Raw genomic sequence first — 10,760 nt, forward strand, 5'->3', positions numbered from 1 at the left:
GTGCAAAAATGAAAGGCAGGGATGGACAGAGCATTTATTGCAGTTATCTATACACTTTCTATAGGGAGTTCATGAGGTTACTTTGAGATCTGTGATTTAGATTACTGAATATCATTGCATTTATCAATTTATAAACGTTTTATGCCCGCGTATTCTATATGAAACGCTTGATTTAACAGTTTTAAATATTGAAATAAAAAATTGTACAAGCTTATTGAACTCTATAAGGTATATTACTAAATATTCTAAGCAAGACTTTTATTTGTATAGTTTTTAAGGCAAGCATACTTATTTGAATGTTTTTTCTTACAATTTATATTTTTAAATGGAAAAAGTAAGAAACACATTAGTTACTAAACTCATGTACGGTATTTATCACTCAAGAAACTTAATTGATTCTATCGAGTACCACTTGAGGAGCCCTTCGTAAGGGTAGGCAAAACTTACTGATTGACTTGCCGGGCTTCGTTTGCCGTTTAAAAGCAGTTAAAGAACCCGAGCCCCGATCCACTCGCCCATCCCTGAGCACCTGCACCTGCTATTAATTTGATAAGCCAAAGGTGGGTCCGCAATTAGCCAGGACTTTCAGGACACGGGAGGAGCTCGAGCAGCCCGGGCTGAAATTTAAATAGGCTGGTAATTAAGCGACGTTGTCGCCTTGACACCTAGGGGAAAAAGGAAGAACGACCGCTTCGCCACCCAAAAAAAAGCAAAAAAGAATTACCCCAAGACTCGCATGGGAAAAGCTTTTCCCAGAAAAGGAAAAAGAAAATGAAAGAAACAGGATACGGGACAAGTTGGCAAGGTTCAATCAGAAAACGCTTTACCCCTACGGCAATTAACCCGATAATAATGGACAATACTGCCGTGGGAAATTAAGAAAAAAGTGCTTTTGTCAATTTTGCAAAATGGAGAATCGTAAAATATTTAATTGCACTCTGCTGTGAATATTAAATTTTTTTATGCATTTATTAAAAGAACGGATATTGATTAATGTCCCCACTTAATTGATATCATTGGTAACAGGTTTTATAAATACTCAAATTAATAGTGAGTTATTAATCTAGGTTCCATCGTTTTTGTATTAAGTAACAGGTAATTTATCTGATTTGCCATCGATACTCGCTTCGGTGGCTTTCTAGACCAAGCTGCCCAGAGTCCCCGTGGCATTGCTGTCTTCTCACCTCAGCCGGAATCCGGAATCCAGAATCCCGAGCTCGGAATTCCCCCAGCCTGCCCAGCCAATCCTCCTTCTTCTGGGAGATTCCGGCGTGTCACCCGACATTCATTTCCCCCACGGATAGTTTCCTGCCACGCGCAACTTGACGGGGGATTTTCGGTAAACATTTTTGGCCAACGCTAAGCTCCCCAATGAATATTTAATTAGGGAAATTATGGCGGGGCCAGAAAGGATTGCTATCCGGCCACCTGAGTTGCCCGGGCAGCTGGCAAAAACAAAAACAGCAACAGAAACAAGGTTGCCAGGACTTTTGTTGGATCAATATCAATAGCACCGGCTCCATTTGCACAGGAGGATAGCTCGGGATAAGGATAAGATGGTAGGCCACGGGTCAAACGCCCAGCTTAGCGCTGATGAAGATGCTAATTACCGAAATGATGACGATGATGCAAATTTCATGAACCACAGCCGCCGAAGAAGAAGCTCTCGAAGAAGGAGAAGGCCCGCCTGGAGGCCGAGCAGGCCGAGCTCATGCGGATTGAAATGGAGAAGGAGAAGTGAGTACTACCAATACGTTGTTTGAATTTTAAAAAACCATGTTTATAAAATGTTTCGCTATAAATTTTAGTGGCAAAGTGATAAGTCACGAAAAATTAAATAAATAAAAAAGAAATGGAAACTTAAAACCTGAATGCCATTTTTTCGCCCTAAGGTAGAAGTGTTTTTGCTGCCAATTTACCAACAGAGGTCTGAATAAGGGATGTCATACATCGTTGAGCTCGTCTTTAAATTTCCAATCCATTGGCATTAAAACCTGAAATTTTTTTTTTTTTTTTTTTTTTAATTTTTTTCAAAAAAACCTGATGTAACCCCTTACAAAAAATGCGAATGTTGGTAAAAAAATAAATTTTCCTCAAAGTGATGGGGATCGTTAGCATTGGAAGCAAGCTGCTCAAAAAAGTCGGTCTTTTGACTGTACGCCTTGATTTGGCGAAACTACAATTGAAAAACCTCGAAAAAAAAGAGTATTTTTGACTAAAATCTAAATCCTTAACTGTAGATAGATAATCGACCAAAAAATAAGCACACTTAAATACTTATCTCCCATCCCCGGCAGACTCAAGAAGCTGGAGGAGGCGCGCCAGCGCAAGAAGCTGGAGATGGAGCAGGCGAAGCACCGGCAGCAGCAGGAGGTGGCCGAGAACCGGCAGCGGCGGACGCAGCTGAAGGACAGCATGCTCTTCTTCGACGCGGTGCGGACGGCCATCGAGGCCATCAAGGACGGGGAGCGGCACGAGCGGGACTGGGAGAAGTTCATGCGGTGCAACGGGCTGCCCAACGCGGCCAGTCCGAGTGACCTGCGCAAGTACATCCACCAGTGGCACACGGACATCGCCAAGCGGCATTTGGAGTCCCGCAACTGGCTCCTGCGCACCGACGAGCGCACCCTGCTCACCCAGGATGCCCAGGTGCCAGATCTCACCAGGATCTCGTTGCGCCAACAGCAGGGACGACTGGGCGACGTCTACTCGCAAAGGATTAAGGAGGTTCTGGGGGTAAGGTCCCCTTAAAGTCCTGTATCATTTATTAATACCTATATTTGATGTACACCCCAAAGATCCTCAACGAGCTGGACGAAATGCTGCCATTCAAGCAGAAATCCGCCCTTATTGCCGCCGATCTCGTGAAGCTTAAGACCGAGATGAGGGTGTTCCTCAAGCAGCATCTGGATGAGTTTACCTACAAGACCATGTCGCATATTGAAAGGGATATGGAGTAAGTGGTCTTTGACTAAACACTTGTTTTAAACTGCAGGACCCAGGAAAATCTAATAACATAATATAAAAAAAACCTTCGACGAATATATACAACACATCTTTTAATATACTATCCTATATATCAACTTTAAAAATCTATTTTAATTTCTTGCAGAATCGATAGACCTGGTGTGTCGAAACACATATACACCTCAGAGGTTTTCCAGAGCTTTGTCTGGACCTTCTCCAAAGATGCCCAAATGTAACTGACCTGTATATCATACTATCTAAAACAAACATACTAAATTATTCTTTTGAAAAATCTTCCTTTAGAGCTCTGAACCCAAAAGCCCGAATTGGCGAACAGTCCGCTCATAATGAGATCGATTTCCCCACCATCGAAATGCAAATCTCTTTGCCACCCACGGTTTATCTCCAGAGTTCAGCTCTGCGGGGTCTCAGGTTGAATTACGATCACTTCAGTGACTACTGCAGCAGTTACTGCTTAAAACATGCTAGATCCGCAAATGCTAGTGAGATATCTTTTAAAACAAGTTGATTATATCATTAGCTCTACTTTTATTTAAGGCACATTTATTTCTATTTTGAAAGTGATTTTCATTATGACCACATGACATTTGCTTATAGCCTTAACTACTTAACTTTCTACTAACTTACTTGATTTCTTTTAAAAATTCATAGCACCCTAAATTTTATTTGAATATATAATTTCATATAATGTTATTATGGTGTAGATCCTATTTTCTTAAGGTGTCCTTACTTTTTAAACTAAATCCTACAAAATATTATTATTTAGTCTAGTCTTAAGTGCAGTCCAGTGTCATAAGACCCTAAGCATTATGTTGATATGATATGATAATCATTCTATAGATATCCTGCGGCAGACGAAGCGAGAGTGGCGCAAGCGCAAGGAGATCCTGCAGGCGATGCTGGACGAGTGCGGCCGGGAGATCCCGCTCTCGGAGCTGGAGCAGCTCACCCAGGACCAGCACTCGGCCAGCTCCCAGCCGCCAAGGGAGCGCACCTACGACGTGGACAAGCTGTATGCGGAGTACGAGGATGAGCTGAGCAAGGCCCATCGCAGGGCCATTGGTCCTGAGGCCTATGGAATGCTGGAGACGGATGTGAATCTGCGCAAGTACCGCATCATTGGCGGTGTCTATTGCATCGACTTCCTGGAAACTCCGCAGCAGGATAAGCAGTTAAATGCCAGATCCTTTATACGCACCAGTTGGGTTTCATTTTTTAAGGGATTATTAAACACCCCATACTTACTGGATAACCTCCTTCTACTTCCAGTCACTTCGGCCAACAGTTTGGTGCACAAGGAGTACTACCAGACCTACAAGCCACCGCCTCCAGTTTTGCCGGGAGTACGGCGATTGCCCGAGGAGATTGAGGCCGAGATGCGGATGATTGAGGCGGCTCTGGATAAACTGGCATTGGTCACTCTGCAGTGGGTATTGAATTCACATCAAGATGAAACCTAATACCTGAAATATAACCCCCCTAAAGATTACCAGACTCGGTGATTTGGTTTGAGCCACCTGTGGCCTGTCGCTGGGAAACGAATGTGGAGACCCTGGAAATGGAGCTGGCCGACGGGATGAAGCCGGAGGCCAAGAAGTCACCCGGTGAGGGTGCCGATGCCACGGAGGCAGATGCCACGGGTGGTGGGGTGGGTGAAACGGCGGCTGCCACCACGGCCACGCCCACCGAGGCCACGCCCCTCTCCACCCACGCCCAGCCCAGCCCCCTGAAGAGCTCTCCCCGCTGCGCAGCTGCCCGTGTCCGATCCCAGAAATCGGACATGGCCGGCGAATCCAGCCGACAGCAGGTACTCCGTGAAATCAATGACTTCGACCTGCGGGCCATTCCCAGCGATGTGGATCTGTATGGTCTGGTCAAGGACTTTGTGGTGCCCCGGCTGCCCCAGGGATTCTGCGTTCGCCTGGAGCAATCGACTCCGATTATGTCAACGGGGTTGAGAGAGCGGAAAGTCATGTTTCTGGCCCGTCAAACTCACATCCGATTGGGTCAGGGATTGGGATTGGGCCAAGGACATACAGGCGACCATGATCAACTGGTGATACCCAAAGATCTACCCAAGACGGGTCTGGGAGCTGAGTTCCTGGACACCGAGGAACCGGCCGAAATGTTTCCCCCCCTGTGCTTCGACAAGCTTCTGAAGTTCCGCCAATTGGCACCGCGTTCCAAGCCACCCGTCCATCTGCAGGGCTATCTGTTCTCCCAGCTCATCGAGGACATGGATCGATTGTGGCGACTGCAGTTGCCCAGGGATCAGCAGGAGGAACTCATCCAGCAGATATCGGAGCAGCTGTCACCCACTGGTTCGCGATCGAGTGAGACAGGTGAGATGCACCCACTGGAAGTAGAGGACTAGACTTCTATATCCCATCTCTATTCCCAGGTGAAAAGGAGACCAGAGAGCTGGAAAACGAAGCCGATCTGCCGGAGAATATGCAACCACTTAGCCAGGAGCTAGTGGACGTCCTGCAGCCCGCCGCAGCAGCCGCCGCCTTTGCCTACTACACGGGTATATCCTTTGTCCGGGACTCACAGCTCCCACCGGAAGCGGAAACCGAGCCAAAGGACAAACGCTCCAACAGCTTGGACAGCAGCGAGGAAGACGACGATGATGTGGACAGCCTGGTGGAGCTACTCGAAGGAGGAGCCTCCACGGCGGGAAATACCCTCCACGACCTTCTGGGTCCTCCGACTAACAGTGACAATAGTGACAGCGAAAGGTAAATTCACTCGCTTTCTTACTTTTTTTGAGAAGAAAAGTTCTTGAAATCAAGACGAAAGTACTCTTGACTTTGGTTTGTAGTCATGAATGCCCAGAACATTTAATTACAATTTTGAGAATTCTACGTTGCATCGTTCTTGACCAACTTTTGATATCAAATGAATATATATTAAGTCCACAGATTAATCGACCTGAGTTCCATTGAATAATTGAGTGGAAAATTAAAATCCTTGGGAGAGGTTAACACCCTTTGTTTATATTTATTTACATTTATAATGTACAGTAAACAGAAAATGAGCAATGCGGCAGCCATAACCCAGGGAAAGTGGAGCACCCGCGATGTCCACGACACCAAGTTTAATGAGGACAAGCTGTCCATACAGTTTCGAACAGGAAGATTGGGTAAGAAATGAAATGCTCCTTATGAATATCGAAAAAATATAGAAAAACCTATGAAAACCCACAGGTATATTCGGATTCGCTTTGAATAAGTACAGCAATATGCCCTATCAAACTTGGGACCTGCGGCCAGATATGAAAAAGTGTGTAAAATCAATTATGATATATACGCCAATCTTAACATTACTTTATCATTTCTAGTCCCGGTACTATAATCTTCAGTTTTACGGCCTCGCTGATCAGTTTGGATATGACTATAACCGAATTGGGCTATACGGTTAATAATTTTCAGGGTGGCAGCACTCAGGGCATTACCGATATGATAGGAAAGACCCTATCGCTTTCGGAGCTCAAGGCCACGCTGATTCTGTCCGCCGTGGATATTTTCCCAGACGAAGATGCCTTCTGCTATACGGAGGGATCCTGTGAGAAGAACTACGTGATGGAGATGCACTGCTATGCCTGTCTTTCCACTTTGGCCCAGTCACACAACTTCAGTTGGTCACGTTGGAACCTTTTGGCCGGTTCGCGAACTGCAGTCCTGCTCGTTCGCGAATTAATCGAGGGCAAGAAGGTGCCGTACTACTCCACCTTATTGGTCACCCCGCTGAAGACCTCGATAATTGACTGTACCGAGGTGTCGGCCAGTTTCAATGCCGTGGGAATCGCAGGAATGGAGTACTATGCCGATCTATATCAACTTTCGCAGGCCCATGCACAGCCTGGAAGTCTGGAGAAGCAAAAGACCATGAGTCCCGTGCTCAGGGACAATATAGCCAAGATATTGATGGCCATTCGACCGCTTAGCTTGTGCTGATATAAAATAATCCAATCAATAATAAAAGACCGGAGCATTTAATTCATAAATACATATTTTCAATGGCCTACCTTTTACTAAACTTTGTAAATGCCGCTCTACAAAAGCTTTTCATGGCATATTAGATTTAATGGGAAATATTCTATGCATATCATACATAATGCAGGGGCCATGTCGATAATTCAGCTTTTTATCCACTTAGGAATAGCGCTTAGCCACAAAGGCATCATCAATCTCCAACGAAATTGTCTCCCTCTCCAATTATAATACATATCCATTGTCAGCAGTTTGTCTCTTCCCTTATGGACCCTTCTTATATGCGCCGCCCATTAGAGTCCCCACTCCCATCCCCAATCCCATTCCGAGTCCCATTCCCGCCCTGTACTTGTACACACTCACACTCCCGCACAAAGGCAGCACAATTAACATATTCACTGCGAGCTTATCCCTTAATGCTCGCCTGGGCCTCTTGCCATTTTTTCACTTTGCCCGTCATTCCATTTTCGGCCCGAGGAGAAAAAGGAAGAGGCTGTTGGGGAGCAGGAAAATAACCAAGAAGGTCGAGGGACTCAACAATCGAATACCCTAGGATTTCTTAAATCGTTGCCTACTTTTTGGCGGACTGAAATCGTAATATTGAAAGATGTTTGGCAAAAGTGTCTAAAAATATGCTGTGAAAAATGGAGAGAATAAAACTTACTGACATTGTAATTTACTTAAAGCATTTTTAAGAAAATATCAAATCTCCAAGTTTAATATTCAAAAATTGTCTTGCAAAAGTGTCTAAAGGTATGCTATGACAAATGGAGGGCATGAAACTTCAAATTAGTGTAGTTTACTTTTAGGCATTTTAAAAAAGATTTCAAAACTCCAAAGTTCTTTTAACAATATTCTTAATTTTTAACCATAATATTTTTGGGAAAAATTATAAACCTTTACAAAATTTGCTTATAGCTGGTATATTTTTCGACAATATAAGTTCCGTATACTCTTGAAGGGCATTGAGAATAAGAAGCAAGGCGACCACGCTGCGTATACGCAACTTGCGTGTGGTAGGCGGTTATGTTTTATTTTTTCCTTTTCTTTTTTCGGAGGCTGGGGGTTAACTTCCCGCTTATTGTGGCCGCCAGTGAAGGTCGCACAGCGCAATTGGCGCCAAGCTGTCTGACAACTGCGTCAACTGAAATGCCTCCGCCCCGCCCCTTTTCAGCTGTCGTTTGTTTTGTTAATGAGCAAGTCCGCCCAGGCCCCCAGATCCCCTGATCCCCGCCACCAGCGCCGTTTGCCATATGCATAAATAAATAATTAAAAAGTATTTGTCTTTCCCAAATTGAATTGAATGCGAACAGGGAATTGGGGGCGGATGATGGGCGAAAGTTTTCCAAGTCGAATTGTCAAGTACTCTTTAATTGGGCAATTTTTTAAATATTTTAATAAGTAGAACATTCAAATACAATATTTTTAAAGCCCTTGGTTTATATATCAACATTTTTTGCATTTCCAAAAAAAATCCTATATATTAAATATGAAAATAACAAGGCTTACCATTAGGGTATATACCCCTAGCCAGAATCGTTTACCCGTTGACAGATTTTTGCAGCAATTGCGGTTTGTTTTTCAGATTGTTGTGCAACAACAAGGATGCAAAACCACACGGTATTACGAGCCCACTTTTCAGCTGCACCCTCTCCGATCCTTTGGCCTAATCGTATATGAATTACCGCTGATGTGGCTGCTTTTGATTTTTTCGGCCTGCCGCCGGTGGTCGGAAGGCAAGTGCAAACTTTGTTTCCGTTTCCGGTTTTGACACCTGTGCCCGGTACCCGGTACCCGTCACCCGTTTGCCGTTTACCGTTCACCGTTTCCCGTTAACCGCACATACACCTGTCAGATAACCGCCGAAATGGTATACGTATGTATGTGTGTGCAGGCCCCCGTTTATTTCGATTGGCTACACTAATTTGGGTTGTAAACATTTGTTTGGCATGTCTAAACAGATTTTTGCATAAATTAAATACTTTCCGCAGTTTGCTGAATTATCTGTGAAAGTTCAGGAACATTTGCCGAGTCAAATCCATTTTCCTGGCACAAAACATGTGTTAAGTGAAAAGCATAACTATGCAAATGTACCCCTAACGTGTGTGGGTGTGTGCGTAAATAATGTTAGGGCTTTAATCAAGACAGCACTAAAATTCTTGTTACCTGGCTTCAACAATAAATCTGTGTTTTCTCTTATTTTTATTCAGATTTTTTTCTTTTTTCTGCACAGTCTTAACAACTGAGTTCGCATGTGTGTGAGTGTGCGACTTTAATGCGATGCTTTTGTAGCACACACACACACACGAGGACATGCCGTTAAATCCGCAGGCGGCGCACAAAAGTATGCTACGTAATTTAAGTTAATAGCCGACTCACACACACACATAGAGAGAAAGAGAGAGGGAGAGGTAGAGTGTGCATGACACACACACACGCACGCATTCAGAGCTCCGCGTCTGTTCAAATTACAATTCATTATGTACAGGTGGCGAGCGAGTGAGTGTGTGTGCACACGGTGAGTACGAGTAGGTGCACTGAAAACCCCCTTTTGATCCTTGCCAATACAAATAGGTCAACAAATAAGTAATACGGTTTATAGAGGTTTGAAATCATTCATATAGGTGCCTAAAAGTATGCAGCAAATAATAAATGTCTACGTTAACCATATCGCAGCATACTTTTTGGCACCTTTTTAAGTAATTACTAACCTCTGGGTTTAAAAACAATGGGATTTTGAACAATAATGTGAAAATAAATGAACTGAAAAATCAAATGGGTTCATAGATTTTTTGCTCAGTGCAGCCGTGTGGTGCGACGAGTGAGGAGAGACACTGTCGAGCAGCGCGGTTGTGACGCAAGCAGGCTTTAAGCCCCGGCAGAGACGCCACAGAGGCTGCGGCAGAGACTTCCGCATGCGACACTTGAAATGTCGCTCCTTCTGCGTGCTTCTGCTTGCCTTGATTACAGTTGCAAGACACTTCAAGTGCAGCGTACAAGCGGTTGCATAGAAAAAGCAACTCCTTTCCACACACTAAGAGCTGCTAAGCTCAAAAATCTATGGTTTTTATGACGCCTAAACTGCTGTCAGTGAATAACCAATATCAGGGGTGGCCACAAAAGTCTCTGAATATTGCCAAGTCACTTCAAAAGTGCTTAAAAGTATACTACGAAATATTATCGAGCATACTTTTAGACACCATTTAAGGGGTTCCCATAAACTTTCCTTGACAATCAAGGAAATAGTTCAACATACATTTGAAAATATTTTGAAAACCCCTTAAAACACTTGTCAACTAAAGGGTATCAACCCAGTTGATTTAATATTTTATGAGAATATATTTTTTGCCTTTGTTGTAGCAATTTGCGTCAAATTTCGAGTTTAAGTGTCAATTACAGCAACAAAAACAGCGCGAGACATGGCAAAAAAAACCCGTGAAAGATGACAAATGACAGAGCGAGACGGAGATAGCGCTTTGCACATCTTGTCTACCTTTCATCGAGGGGCTAAGAAGAAGAGGGGCAAGTCACCTACGTGCCTGTCAAGTTGACAGCCTTCTTTTTTCCTTTTTGCCTTGTTTTCCTTTTTGCCTCCTTTGGTTTCGTTTCGTTTCGTTTTTAACCTCAATTTACAACGTCTCTGATGCTGGGCAGGTGTGCCTTGAAATCTGTGTGTGTGCATGTGCATGTGTGTGTGCATGTGTGTGTGTGTGTGTGCTTTGGTGTGTTTAAAATTTGACTTGCTCGAGTCCTTTTCCCTCACTTTCGGCCCTTTTCTGC

At 44.1% G+C, this 10,760-nt stretch overlaps 1 protein-coding gene across 1 annotated transcript; it reads left to right on the top strand.

The window, feature by feature from the left end:
- Positions 1 to 852: 852 nt before the first annotated feature.
- Positions 853 to 6,944, top strand: LOC119555941 (axonemal 84 kDa protein). The gene is made up of 13 exons (XM_037867646.1): positions 853 to 867; positions 1,649 to 1,737; positions 2,298 to 2,736; positions 2,799 to 2,956; positions 3,113 to 3,199; positions 3,271 to 3,470; positions 3,829 to 4,188; positions 4,258 to 4,414; positions 4,474 to 5,330; positions 5,390 to 5,726; positions 6,012 to 6,130; positions 6,195 to 6,270; positions 6,329 to 6,944. Exons 1-13 carry the CDS (start codon positions 853 to 855, stop codon positions 6,942 to 6,944), a joined length of 3,510 nt encoding a protein of 1,169 aa, XP_037723574.1.
- Positions 6,945 to 10,760: the final 3,816 nt, after the last annotated feature.

The sequence above is a fragment of the Drosophila subpulchrella genome, chromosome X (genome assembly GCF_014743375.2).
Source record: "Drosophila subpulchrella strain 33 F10 #4 breed RU33 chromosome X, RU_Dsub_v1.1 Primary Assembly, whole genome shotgun sequence".
Taxonomy (NCBI): Eukaryota; Metazoa; Arthropoda; class Insecta; order Diptera; family Drosophilidae; genus Drosophila; species Drosophila subpulchrella.

Excerpts from the sequence above, each read along its gene's own strand:
- LOC119555941 (XM_037867646.1), top strand. Across the intron at positions 3,471-3,828 it reads TGCTAGATCCGCAAATGCTA|ATATCCTGCGGCAGACGAAG; the intron begins GTGAGATATCTT and ends ATCATTCTATAG. Across the intron at positions 5,727-6,011 it reads GACAATAGTGACAGCGAAAG|TAAACAGAAAATGAGCAATG; the intron begins GTAAATTCACTC and ends TATAATGTACAG.